The sequence below is a fragment of the Salmo trutta genome, chromosome 14 (assembly GCF_901001165.1).
Source record: "Salmo trutta chromosome 14, fSalTru1.1, whole genome shotgun sequence".
Taxonomy (NCBI): domain Eukaryota; kingdom Metazoa; phylum Chordata; class Actinopteri; order Salmoniformes; family Salmonidae; genus Salmo; species Salmo trutta.
In genome coordinates this window covers 21,760,541-21,775,694 of record NC_042970.1, presented here as the reverse complement: position 1 = coordinate 21,775,694, position 15,154 = coordinate 21,760,541, and the positions used below count along the sequence as shown (strand labels likewise).

General features: G+C 42.0%; 1 protein-coding gene across 4 annotated transcripts in view; it reads right to left on the bottom strand.

Annotated features, from left to right (window-relative positions):
• Window positions 1-15,154, bottom strand: part of LOC115207615 (cadherin-4-like) — a 373,996-nt gene that overhangs the window by 31,529 nt on the left and 327,313 nt on the right. For all 4 annotated transcript variants that reach the window (XM_029774884.1, XM_029774885.1, XM_029774886.1 and 1 more), the window contains one exon: window positions 5,349-5,493. In XM_029774884.1, the coding sequence (XP_029630744.1) occupies window positions 5,349-5,493 (145 nt within the window). The remainder of the gene's footprint in view (window positions 1-5,348; window positions 5,494-15,154) is intronic.

The window sequence follows — 15,154 nt, the reverse complement described above, 5'->3', positions numbered from 1 at the left end:
GCAAATGTGCTCTCCTGCACTCAGCGCAGAACAGCAGTCGGTCACACACTCTGGGTCCATTACACTGTCTGAAACATCCCTGCGTTCCTCCATCTCTCCACTCCTGTGTACAGATGCTGAGGCCTAATTAGCCCCCCAGGCCAAGAGGCAGTGGAAACTCTCTTAAGTCTTTCTCCGACTGTTAGCAAACTCTTTAGGACAGAAAGAGGCCTCCCTCAGATTACAAATTGAGTGTGAGAAAGCACACAGCATTACCAGTGGTGGAAAAAGTACCCAATTGTCATACTTGAGTAAAAGTAAAGATACTTTAATAGAAAATGACTCATGTAAAAGTGAAAGTCACCCAGTAAAATCCTACTTGAGTAAAAGTCTAAAAGTATTTTGCTTTAAATATACTGAAGTATCAATGCAATGTAATTGCTAAATGTATAAATATTTTCAAATTCCTTAATCAGCCTTTCTTAAAGTATGGGTCGTCGCGGACTGTTAGTGGTGGGTTGCGACGTGTCAGAGTAAATGTATAATTATTTAATTAATTACTGGAATTGATTTGACCAAGTTCATCTACGCTCTTTGTTCAGTGTGCTCTCTGTTTAGCAACGGTCTCTGCTCAGTTCAGCTATGCGAGTGTGAGAGGGAGATGCCCATGTGCTTTGCGGTTTACCGTATCATTTTTATGCAGTTTTCTTGAAGATCACTCCGCGACAGACACGATGCAGCGCAACGTTCAGCAGCAGATGATGCTCTGTCAGCCATTGACTTGTCATTTCTACTCGTCATCACTCACCGCTGTCATCAAATGGACTCATGCTAGCCACAAGTTCTGACTGAACTCAATTGTCATGAAACGCATATACAGCGATTAGTTTCTCTCTCTTTCATACAAACTTATAAAGAGGAGCACCCACAATGTGTTTTATGCGGAGAAGTGCTTAGTAATGAGTCTCTCAAAACGAAGAAATTATTAAAACAACACGTCCTGACTAAACATCCACAGCATGATGGTAAACCGAGAGAGTTCTTTCAGAACAGAGCAGAATGCTTCAGGAAACAATTGTTATTCTTAACTGGAATAAACTGATTGAAGCAAGATGCTTTTTGAGGCAAACACACTCACACAGTTCTGGATTTCTCATCTGCAGCAGGAAGCAGTCTCCTGCCTGACTGAGAAAGCAGTAGATGTTCTGATTCAGTTTGGCACCACATACCTATGCAAGCCAGGGTTCTCAAGTACAGAAACAGTGTCGATGCTGAGCCTGACCTGTGTTGCACTGTCAAAAACGGAGCCCAGAATAGACATGCTTGTTGAAAACTTCAACCAGCCACACACCTCTCATTAGGACTGTGTGTATGTATGTGTTTTCTGGTCTACATCTGTGTGATGTGATCAATCAGTTTATTCCAGTTCAGAATAAAAAATATGTATTTTAACAACAACAGTTCCAACCTAGACAGATATGTAAGAGTGTTTTTAATGGGGGAAAATAAACATGAATAGATATTTATATGGATATTTAATGTCATTATTATTTGCTTTTGACTATATTGCATTTGTTTTAGACATAAGCGCAATGAAATGTACTGATATTTATGTATTGTTGCATATTCTCTTAAGCTTGGGTCCCAGGAAAACACAGAATTTCTAATTTGGTCCCAGGCTGAAAAAGTTAAAGAGCCCCTGCTTTATATAAAGCAAACCAGGCGGAATAATTTTCTTGTTTTTTAAGTTTACGGAAAGCCAGTGGCACACTCCAACAGTCAAGACATAATTTACAAACGAAGCATGTGTTTAGTGAGTTCGCCAGATCAGAGGCTGTAGGGATGACCAGGGATGTTCTCTTGATAAGTGTATGAATTACACAATTTTCCTGTCCTGCCAAAATGTAATGAGTACTTTTGGGTGGCAGGTAAAATGTATGGAGCAAAAAGTACATCATTTTCTTTAGGAATGTAGTGAAGTAAAAGTAGTCAAAAATATCAATAGTAAAGTAAAGTACAGATACCCCAAAAAAACTACTTAAGTAGTACTTTCAAGTATTTTTACTTAAATACTTTACACCTCTGCTCATTTCAGAGTGTCTCAAGTTTCAACAAGATTGTTTTTTCATCACCGACTATAGCATTTTGGTGTTTTTCCACCAAATGTTTCTGATCTCCTATGCATGAGGAGAAAGTGGTGGTGGTGTTGAGTTTTTCCCCCCATAGACAAGGGTTCACCAATGTCAGTGTAACTTATCAATTTACAATAACCATCCAATAACTTGTAGAGCTCATGCGGTAAGCGCCCAGCAAACTCGTAGAACACCCTGGTGATGACACATGAATGAATACACATCACTGATCATTTTCCCCTGTCTGAATCACAATTGGATTAGTTCTAATTGGATTACTAATTATGTAGTGTAATTGCCTGATTACTTACATGTAAGACTGATCAAATCCAATGACATGCTTGCATCTGTGTCTCCCGATGGGTGTACGTCTGTGGTGGCAAGCGTGCCATTTAAACCCAGTTTCACTGATGGATTGATTTGACACACAATGTTGCATCTGGCGACAGCGATAAGGGAAACTCCCCGCAGATCTGGCTCTTTAAATGGTTTTATATCGCAGCCATAGTAGATGGAGGATCAGCTGTAATGCTTCAGAGGCATTTTGATATTAGAGTCTTCTAGTCTTATAGACATGTCTCTTCTAGAGCTGAACACATCCCATCCCCTTTGCTCTAAGCAGTTAGAAAAACATTCTGTCTGATGGAACCAAAAGACTTACGGAAGGACCATTCTCATTACCAGCCTAAAGAGAGCAGCTTAAAGTTTAAGTGATTAGTTGGATAAAATAGTGCTGAACTTCTTTATGTTTTAAATGTTCCAGAAAAGTATAACCATCCCACAGAACATACACCAGTTATGAAAAACGTCCCAAATCTAATTTTCTTATTTAGCCAATTAGGCAACCATAACTCAGCGGCATGAATCTCTAACTTAAAACGAATCCTTGCATGCAAGAAGGAAATAGATAAAGGGAGAGAGAAAAGCTCTCTGGTCTATGTAAAAATACTTGTCAGTGTTAACTCCAGCATACAATAGAGGGACTGTCACGTCCTGACCATAGAGTGCTCTTATTTTCTATGGTAGAGTAGGTCAGGGGGTGACTGGGGGGGTTATCTAGTTTCTTTTTTCTATGTTGGGGTTTTTGTATGATTCCCAATTAGAGGCAGCTGGTCATTGTTGTCTCTAATTGGGGATCATATTTAAGTAGTTGTTTTTCCCCACCTGTGTTTGTGGGAGATTATTTTGAGTTAGTGCATGGTGCACCTCTGTCGTCACGGTTTGTTTATAGATTATTGTTTGTTTGGCTAAGTTTCACTATATAATAAAGATGTGGAACGATACGCACGCTGTGCCTTGGTCTCCTCCTACAAACGTTCGTGACAGGGACATTGTGTTTGTATTCTACAAAACAGACTAATAGATATATACAGTACCAGTCAAAAGTTTGGACCCACCTACTCATTCATATATATATATTTATTTTTACTATTTTTTTACATTGTAGAATAATAGTGAAGACATCAACTATGAAATAACACATGGAATCATTTAGTAACCAAAGAAGTGTTAAGCAAAGAAACATATATTTTATATGTGAGATTCTTCAAAGTAGGCACCCTTTGCCTTGACAGCTTTGCACACTTTTAGCATTCTCTCAACCAGCTTCACCTGGAATACTTTTCCAAAAGTCTTGAAGGAGTTCCCACATATGCTGAACACTCGTTGGCTGCTTTCCCATCACTCTGCGGTCCAACTCATCCCAAATCATCTCAATTGGGTTGAGGTCAGGTGATTGTGGAGGCCAGGTCCTCTAATGCATAACTCCATAACTCTCCTTCTTGGTCAAATAACCCTTACACAACCTGGAGGTGTGTTTTGGGTCATTGTCCTGTTGAAAAACAAATGTCTCACTAAGCGCAAACCAGATGGGATGGCGTATTGCTGTAGAATGCTGTGGTAGTCATGCTTGTTAAGTGTGCCTTGAATTCTAAATAAATCACAGACAGTGTCACCAGCAAAGCAGCCCAACACCATCACACCTTCTCCTCCATGCGGAGATCATCCGTTCACTTACTCTGCGTCTCACAAAGACACGGCGGGTCGAACCAAACATCTCACATTTGGACTCATCAGAACAAAGGACAGATTTCCACCAGTCTAATGTCCATTACTCATGTTTCTTGGCCCAAGCAAGTCTCTTCTTCTTATTGGTGTCCTTTAGTAGTGGTTTCTTTGCAGCAATTCAACCATGAATGCCTGATTCACGCAGTCTCCGCTGAACAGTTGATGTTGAGATGTGTCTGTTACTTGAACATTGTGAAGCATTTATTTGGGCTACAATCTGAGGTGCAGTTAACTCTAATGAACTTATCCTCTGCAGCACAGGTAACTCTGGGTCTTCCTTTCCTGTGGCGGTCCTCATGAGAGCCAGTTTCATCATAGCGCTTGATGGTTTTGCGACTGCACTTGAAGAAACTTTCAAAGTTCTTGACATTTTCTGAATTGAGTGACCTTCATGTCTTAAAGTAATGTTGTACTGTTGTTTATCTTTGCTTATTTGAGCTGTTCTTGACATATTATGGACTTGGTCTTTTACAATAGAAATGAAGAATATGTATATATATATATATATATATAGAGCGAGAGAGAGAGACAATTTCATAATAATAAGCTAATTAGTTGTGACCTACATTTTTTTATACAAATTGACAGTGTTGTAACCCCAACACACTCTGTCTTTGTTTTTACAAGAGTAGCAGTCAGTTGAAAATACAGACATCTTTAATACGTTTGGTTCTCCTCGCTAATTAGACCCACGCTCCACTGAGGAAAGACTATTGCAATGTGTGTGTTGCGTGTGTGTGTACTCTTTGTTTCTCTCTCTCGGTCTCTCACCTGCGTTGTTTATAAATTCTCCTGACATTAAACTTGGCAGTAGAACATTGTCTGAACACAATGTAGATAAACATCTGGTGTCTGAACACAATGTAGATAAACATCTGGTGTCTGAACACAATGTAGATAAACATCTGGTGTCTGAACACAATGTAGATAAACATCTGGTGTCTGAACACAATGTAGATAAACATCTGGTGTCTGAACACAATGTAGATAAAGATCTGGTGTCTGAACACAATGTAGATAAACCTCTGGCCTTCATCTCTGACTGGTAAAACAAGTGTTCTTCCAACCATGACATGGTCTTCTTTCTACCTTTAGAATCATCATGCCTCCGTTCATATACTTGAAATACTTGAAGAAAAAAGACACTATTTACTGTCCTAGTTTACGTACCTGGCTTTGAGCCTTCAGCCACAGAGCCATTGTAGACCTGGTTCTGGAACTCTGGCCGGTTGTCATTCATGTCGATGACGTAGATGTATAGGTCTATGGGGCTTTCCACCTTGTTCCCATTCATGTCCACAGCATGGGCCCGCAGCTGCAAACAAAACAACAAAACAAAAACAAAACAAACATATAGGCATTGTAGAAATCCTGTAAATGCAACAGTAACTTTGACGATAACTAAAGAAGCACTGATAGACATAAAGCATCAATGGAGACATTGACATAAACATAACAGGACACATTGTATGTACAGGCTGGACTTCATCCTGTAACTGCAATGGTAACTTTGAGGCTAATAATGCCGTACTGATTGACATGAAACATCAAAAGAGACATATTGACAAACATAACAGCAATTAATCCTGTAACTGCAATTAATCCTGTCATTTCAGATCTCTTCCACAAGTGTGTCTAATGTAATTGCATACTAGTGTCCAGGAAAATCCACTAACGCCGACCATTGAAATCCGGCCATGCACAGCTTACTTTCAAAACAACCTTGATTCTGACTGTTGGTTGTGAGAGGTATGTTTATTGGAACTCCACAATTGAAGCAATAATTCCAGTCTTTTATTTGGCACGACAGAGAGAGCCCGTTGGAGTGTCTGTGTTGATAATTGCCAATAAGAAAAAGAGATTCTAACATGTTGTGTCCAAACACAGCCCAGCTAGCGTATAATGTTCTGAGAACCATACGTTTCTTAGAGCTTGGTGAGAGAGTGGTTGTCCTATGGTTATTTTGCATACAACCTACCGACAACGTTTTGGGAATGATTCTTCAGGGGGAATTTCAATACTTCAGCATAACGTTTTTTGCAGGTTTCTTCATGGTCCTATTTAAAGTCCTGTTCTCAAAACATTCAGAACACTTTCCATAAAACCACAAGAAAACATTACTAATGTTCAAAGAACCTCTGAAGGATCGTACCCTTTTTTTCAGTTTTCGCCTAAAATGACATACCCAAATCTAACTGCCTGTAGCTCAGGACCTGAAGCAAGGATATGCATATTCTTGATACCATTTGAAAGGAAACACTTTGAAGTTTGTGCAAATGTGAAATGAATGTAGGAGAATATAACACATTAGATCTGGTAAAAGATAATACATAGAAAAAACATGCATTTTTATTATTATTACATTTTGTCATCATATTTGAAATGCAAGAGAAAGGGCATAATGTATTATTCCAGTTTAGGCGCATTTTATATTTTGGCCACTAGATGGAAGAAGTGTATGTGCAGAGTTTTGCACTGATCCAATGAACCATTGCATTTCTGTTCAAAATGTCATATCAAGTCTGCACAAATGTGCCTAATTGGTTTATTAATACATTTTCAAGTTCATAACTGTGCACTCTCCTCAAACAATAGCATGGTATTCTTTTACTGTAATATTTACTGTAATTTTGACAGTGCAGTTAGATTAACAAGAATTTAAGCTTTCTGCCCATATCAAATATGTTTATGTCCTGGGAAATTCTCTTGTTACTTACAACCTCATGCTAATCACATTAGCGCACGTTAGCTCAACCCCGCGGGGGGACACCGATCCTATAAACATATACATTCCATTCTGAGCATGAAAAAAACTCTCTCTATCCTCTGTCTTGTTAAGTGTCTTCAGGTGTGTTGGCCGTGCCCAATAATTGGCCACACCTGATCTTAATGTTTGCTTGTTTCCTTTCAAATGGAATTCCTGAATTTAATCCTTGTTAAAATTCCCTGTCTTAGGACAGATAGGATCAACACTTTATTTTAAGACTGTGAAATGTCAGAATAATAGTAGAGAGAATTATTTATTTGATATTTTATTTATTTCATCAAATACCCAGTGGGTCAGACGTTTACATACACTCAATTAGTATTTGGTAGCATTGCCTTTAACTTCTACGGGCTATGTGGAACGCTAGCGTCAGAGCCACAGCCAGTGAAATATCAGGGCGGAAAATTCAAAAACAACAAAATGTCATAATTCAACTTTCTCAAACATACAACTATTTTACACCATTTTAAAGATACACTTCTTCTTGATGTAACCACATTGTCTGATTTCAAAAAGGCTTTACAGCGAAAGCAAAACATTAGTTTATGTTAGGAGAGTACATAGACAAAAATAATCACACAGCCATTTTCCAAGCAAGGACATGTGTCAATAAAACACAAAACACAGCTAAATTATGCACTAACCTTTGACGATCTTCATCAGATGACACTCCTAGGACATTATGTTACACAATACATGTATGTTTTGTTCAATAAAGTTCATATTTATATCCAAAAACAGCATTTTACATTGGCGCATGATATTCAGAAAATGTATTCGCACCAAAACGTCCGGTGAATGTGCACATCAATTTACAAAAATACTCATCATAAACTTTGACAAAATATATTACAATTATTTAAAGAATTATAGATAGACTACCCCTGGATGCAGCCGCTGTGTCAGATTTAAAATAGCTTTACGGAGAAAGCACATTTTTCAATATTCTGAGTACATAGCTCAGCCATCACGGTGAGCTATTCAGACACCCGCCAAGTTTGGGGCAACCTAAACTCAGAATTAGTATTAGAAATATTCTCTTACCTTTGTTGATCTTCATCAGAATGCACTCCCAGGACTGCTACTTCCACAAGAAATGTTGTTTTTGTTCGAAATAATCCATATTTATGTACAAATACCTCAGTTTTGTTCGTGCGTACGGATCACTTATCCAAAAGCATTACGCGCGAGCGCGGAACGAGAGACGAAAAGTCAAAATGTTCCATTACCGTACTTAGAAGCATGTCAAACGCTCTTTAATAAAATCAAGCTCCTATTATCTGCCCAGTGACAGAAAAATGCTCAAACCTCTTTCTGAAGGCTTTAGACAGCCAATGGAAGCCTTAGGAAGTGCAACGTCACCCCACAGACACTGTAGCTTTGATAGAGAATCAAAAGAAGAACTACAATTCTCAGACTTTCCACTTCCTGCTTGAAATCTTCTCAGGTTTTTGCCTGCCATATGAGTTCTGTTATACTCCCAGACACCATTCAAACAGTTTTAGAAACTTCAGAGTGTTTTCTATCCAAATCCACTAATAATATGCATGTTCTAGTAGTAACCTGTTTAAATTGTGTACGTTTTTCATCCGGCCGTAAAAATACTGCCCCCTAGCCCACAGGTTAAATTGTTTAACTTGGGTCAAACGTTTTGGGTAGCCTTCCACAAGCTTCCCACAATAAGTTGGGTGAATTTTGGCCCATTCCTCCTGACAGAGCTGGAGTAACTGAGTCAGGTTGTCACAACTTCCGCCGAAGTCGGCCCCTCTCCTTGTTCGGGCGGCGTTCAGCGGTCGACGTCACCGGCTTTCTAGCCATCGCCGCTCCATTTTTCATTGTTCCATTTGTTTTGTCTTGTTCCCCGCACCTGGTTTTCATTCCCTAATCACACTGCATGTCTTTATTCCTCTGTTCCCCTCCATGTCTTTGTGTGAAATTGTTTGTTGTTATGTGGTTATTGTGACGCGCCAGGCTATGTTTCCATGTTCTGTGTTTGTGCACGTTGTATGTTTATTTGGTACATTAGCTTTGGTGAGTGTTTTTTTGCGCTTTGCACTTTTGCCTTTTTGCTGGAGGTTTTGAAGCAGTTTGCGTCCGTCTGTTTGTTCACTCCAGTCTGAATAAAGTGTGCGCCTGTTCACAACTCTCTGCTCTCCTGCACCTGACTTCACCACCAGTACACACACCCCTGACACAAGGCCTCCTTGCTCGCACAAGCTTTTTCAGTTCTGCCCACAAATTTTCTTTGGGATTGAGGTCAGGGCTTTGTGATGGACACTCCAATACCTTGACTTTGTTGTCCTTAAGCCTTTTTGTCCCAACTTTGGAAGTATTCTTGGGGTCATTGTCCATTTGGAAGACCCATTTGCGACCAAGCTTTAACTTCCTGACTGATGTCTTGAGATGTTGATTTGCACTTTTCGCACCAAAGTACATTCATCTCTAGGAGACAGAACGCGTCTCCTTCCTGAGCGGTATGATGGCTGCGTGGTCCCATGGTGTTTAAACTTGTGTACTATTGTTTGTACAGATGAACGTGGTACAGTCAGGAGTTTGGAAATTGCTCCCAAGGATGAACCAGACTTGTGGAGGTCTACAATTGTTTTTCTGAGGTGTTGGCTGATTTCTTTTGATTTTCCCATGATGTCAAGCAAAGAGGCAGAGTTTGAAGGTAGGCCTTGAAAAACATCCACATGTACACCTCCAATTGACTGAAATGATGTCAATTAGCCTATCAGAAGCTTCTAAAACCATGACGGAATTTTCTGGAATTTTCCAAGCTGTTTAAAGGCACAGTCAATTTAGTGTATGTAAACTTCTGACTCACTGGAATTGTGATACAGTGAATTATAAGTGAAATGATCTGTTTGTAAACAATTGTTGGAAAAATTACTTGTGTCATGCACGAAGTAGATGTCCTAACCGACTTGCCAAAACAAGTTTGCTAACAAGACATTTGTGGAGTGGTTGAAAAATGAGTTTTAATGACTCCAACTGAGGTGTGTGTAAACTTCCGACTTCAACTCTATGTGGCAGGGTCTACAGTCAATCACGGATTACAAAATGAAAACAATTCCCGTTGCTGACACCGACGTCTTGCTCCCAGACAAACTAAACAACTTCTTTGCTCGCTTTGAGGAAAATACAGTGCCACTGACACGTCCCGCTACCAAAACCTGCGGGCTCTCCACCGCAGCCAACGTGAGTAAAACATTTAAACGTGTTAACCCTCGCAAGGCTGCCGGCCCATACGGCATCCCTAGCCGCGTCCTCAGAGCATGCGCAGACCAGCTGGCTGATGTGTTTACGGACATATTCAATCAGTCCCTATCCCAGTCTGCTCTTCCCACATGCTTCAAGAGGGCCACCATTGTTCCTGTTCCCAAGATAGCTAAGGTAACTGAGCTAAACGACTATCGCCCCGTAGCACTCACTTCCGTCATCATGAAGTGATTTGAGAGACTAGTCAAGGATCATATCACCTCCACCCTACCTGACACCCTAGACCCACTCCAATTTGCTTACTGCCCCAATAGGTCCACAGACAACACAATCGCAATCACACTGCACACTGCCCTAACCAATCTGGACAAGAGGAATACCTATGTAAGAATGCTGTTCATCGATTAAAGCTCAGCATTTAACACCATAGTACCCCCCATAGTACCCTCCAAACTCGTCATTAAGCTCGACCCCGCCCTGGGTCTCGACCCCGCCCTGTGTAACTGGGTCCTGGACTTTCTGACGGGCCGCCCCCAGGTGGTGAAGATCACCCCGCTGATCCTCAACACTGGGGCCCCACAAAGGTGCATTCTCAGCCCTCTCCTGTACTCCCTGTTCACCCATGACTGCATGGCCATGCACGCCTCCAACTCAATCATCAAGTTTGCAGACGACACTACAGTGGTAGGCTTGATTACCAACAACAACAAGACGCCCTACATCGAGGAGGTGAGGGCCTTCGGAGTGTGGAGTCAGGAAAATAACCTCAAACTCAACGTCAAGAAAACAAAGGAGATGATTGTGGACTTCAGGAAACAGCAGAGGGAGCACCCCCCTATCCACATCAACGGGACAGTAGTGGAGAAGATGGAAAGTTTTAAGTTCCTCGGTGTACACTTCACGGACAAACTGAAATGGTCCACCCACACAGACAGCGTGGTGAAGAAGGCACAACAGCGCCTCTTCAACCTCAGGAGGCTGAAGAAATGTGGCTTGTCACCAAAAACACTCACAAACTTTTACAGATTCACAATCGAGAGCATTCTGTCGGGCTGTATGGCAACTGCTCCGCCCACACTACCAGAGGGTAGTGAGGTCTGCACAACGCATCACAGAGGGCAAACTACCTGCCCTCCAGGACACCTAGACCACCCGATGTCACAGGAAGGTCAAAAAGTTAATCAAGGACAACAGCCACCCGAGCCACTGCCTGTTCACCCCGCTATCATCCAGAAGGCGAGGTCAGTACAAGTGCATCAAAGCTGGGACTGAGAGACTGAAAAATAGCTTCTATCTCAAGGCCATCAGACTGCTAAACAGCCATCACTAACATTGAGTGGTTGCTGCCAACATACTGACTCAAATCTCTAGCCACTTTAATAATAAAAAATTGGATGTAATAAATGTATCACTAGTCACTTTAAAGAATGCCAGTTTATACACTGCTCAAAAAAATAAAGGGAACACTTAAACAACACAATGTAACTCCAAGTCAATCACACTTCTGTGAAATCAAACTGTACACTTAGGAAGCAACACTGATTGACAATAAATTTCACATGCTGTTGTGCAAATGGAATAGACAACAGGTGGAAATTATAGGCAATTAGCAAGACGCCCCCAATAAAGGAGTGGTTCTGCAGGTGGTGACCACAGAGCACTTCTCAGTTCCTATGCTTCCTAGCTGATGTTTTGGTCACTTTTGAATGCTGCCGGTGCTTTCACTCTAGTGGTAGCATGAGACGGAGTCTACAACCCACACAAGTGGCTCAGGTAGTGCAGCTCATCCAGGATGGCACATCAATGCGAGCTGTGGCAAGAAGGTTTGCTGTGTCTGTCAGCATAGTGTCCAGAGACAGGCCAGTACATCAGGAGACGTGGAGGAGGCCGTAGGAGGGCAACAACCCAGCAGCAGGACCGCTACCTCCGCCTTTGTGCAAGGAGGAGCAGGAGGAGCACTGCCAGAGCCCTGCAAAATGACCTCCAGCAGGCCACAAATGTGCATGTGTCTGCTCAAACGATCAGAAACAGACTCCATGAGGGTGGAATGAGGGCCCGACGTCCACAGGTGGGGCTTGTGCTTACAGCCCAACATCGTGCAGGACGTTTGGCATTTGCCAGAGAACACCAAGATTGGCAAATTCGCCACTGGCGCCCTGTGCTCTTCACAGATGAAAGCAGGTTCACACTGAGCACATGTGACAGACGTGACAGAGTCGGGAGACGGCGTGGAGAACGTTCTGCTGCCTGCAACATCCTCTAGCATGACCGGTTTGGCGGTGGGTCAGTCATGGTGTGGGGTGGCATTTCTTTGGGGGGCCACACAGCCCTCCATGTGCTCGCCAGAGGTAGCCTGACTGCCATTAGGTACCGAGATGAGATCCTCAGACCCCTTGTGAGACCATATGCTGGTGCGGTTGGCCCTGGGTTCCTCCTAATGCAAGACAATGCTAGACCTCATGTGGCTGGAGTGTGTCAGCAGTTCCTGCAAGAGGAAGGCATTGATGCTATGGACTGGCCCGCCCGTTCCCCAGACCTGAATCCAATTGAGCACATCTGGGACATTATGTCTCGCTCCATCCACCAACGCCACGTTGCACCACAGACTGTCCAGGAGTTGGCGGATGCTTTAGTCCAGGTCTGGGAGGAGATCCCTCAGGAGACCATCCGCCACCTCATCAGGAGCATGCCCAGGCGTTGTAGGGAGGTCATACAGGCACGTGGAGGTCACACACACTACTGAGCCTCATTTTGACTTGTTTTAAGGACATTACATCAAAGTTGGATCAGCCTGTAGTGTGGTTTTCCACTTTAATTTTGAGTGTGACTCCAAATCCAGACCTCCATGGGTTGATAAATTGGATTTCCATTGATTATTTTTGTGTGATTTTGTTGTCAGCACATTCAACTATGTAAAGAAAAAAGTATTTAATAAGATTATTTCATTCATTCAGATCTAGGATGTGTTATTTTAGTGTTCCCTTTATTTTTTTGAGCGGTGTATAATGTTTACATACCCTACATTACTCATCTAATATGTATATACCGTACTCTATACCATCTACTGCATTTTGCCTATGCCGCACTGCCATCCCTCATCCATATATTTACATGTACATATTCTTATTCATTCCTTTACACTTGTGTGAAATTGTTAGATTACTTGTTTGATATTACTGCACGGTCGGAACTAGAAGCACAAGCATTTCGCTACACTCGCATTAACATCTGTGTATGTGACCAATAAAATTTGATTTGATACAGGGAGAGCCCCAGATAACACCTAGACTATTCTATTCAACACAACTCATGAGTTGTCTGGCTTTTGTTCTCCCAGGGAAAACGACAATCCTGGTAGGTTTGTGCCACACCACTGATTGGACATAGTGTCTTGTTACTGAGATAAGCAATTCCACAAAAGTTTGTTGTGTTTCACAGTGTGAGAAAACGAGAGAGAGAGAATGTGAGGGGGCGGAGGGGGAGGAAAAGAGAGATAGAAGGAGCATGTCTCGTGTAATTCCAGTAGAGACAGATACACAAAGAGAAACAGTGGGAGACCCTAACATGCTGACCACACCGCTCGCGCACGTTGCAAAATATATTTACACATACATGGTATTCAATCAACTAGCGTCTGCGTAGCCAGGCGCTAAAATATAACTTGTTTCTATTTTTGATGCTCGATGCGCTGCAAGTCCCGCCTCTCCCGTCTCCTCATTGGTTTTTAGGAGCATATACCAACATGGGTGACTGAAAGATTAAATGAGGTTCACACTCAAGTCCAGTTGGTGGTGGTAATGCACCTTAAAGTTGGTTGCCAAACATCATATATAGTCAGAAGAAGACTGAAGGAGGAGAAATTACTACAAACTAACTAAATTTACCCTTTTATATGTGAATTAATTGTTGAAGTAGAGGACCTTGTACATTTCAGGTAAAATAACAACCCAATGTTTATATCCCAGGACAAATTAGCTAGCAACAGCAAGCTAGCTAAATGGCCGTGATTGTTTCATGCATTTCGACCTGTCCCCAAATTAATAAAGATGGTTCGGACTTTGTTTTGATATTTCAACATGCGTGTCCTGATCTCATCTGGTGTAGATGGACAAAATCAACCTGCGTGCGATGCCGCACGAGGACACACGCACGTGCCCGGTCTAGTCAACATGTGAGCGGAAGGAGTGACTGAATATCCATGTTGACTAATGATGTCTCACAGCTCTAGACACCATTATATTTGAAAGGCAACGAACACATCATTCTCTCCCAATAGCTCTTTAAAAAAATAAAGCCATGAAAACCCAGATCGAGATGGAGAGACTTGTGTTGGAGGTTGTCTTTCTCATACACCTTCACAGTCATGTGGGCAGTGGACCCTTTTATTACAGCAAGTACAACATTGACAAACATAATATCTTTACTATTCACAGAAAGAGGCAATGTTCTTTAGAATGCGCCAGAGGGCTGAATAGCAAAGAGGAGCCTCAAGCTACAGCATCGACACCTGCCTTCTTGGAAAAATGATTAATCTTGCTTTGTGTCTGTTCTGCATGTTGTGGAAACACACACTGACGGATTTCACATTGACTGACTTCTACTCTCACACACACATAAGCACACACACACACACACACACACACACACACACACACACACACACACACACACACACACACACACACACACACACACACACACACACACACACACACACACACACACACAGGCACACAAACACCGTATAAACACGTCCAAACGCTGTTGCTTCAGCCACTTAATATTCCCCCAGACGATGAGTTTCACTAGGCCAGAGCACAACAAACAAACAAAGAGAGAAACACCAACAAAAAAAACAGCCCAATCTGTTTCCTCAGCTGTGGACTCTGCATGGTGTGTGGGGTAAGGGGGATGGGGGATGACGGAGCCAATGGACATTTGATCTGAGAGCCTGGAGGAGTGTGTGAGGAGTGTGTAAGCAGTGTGT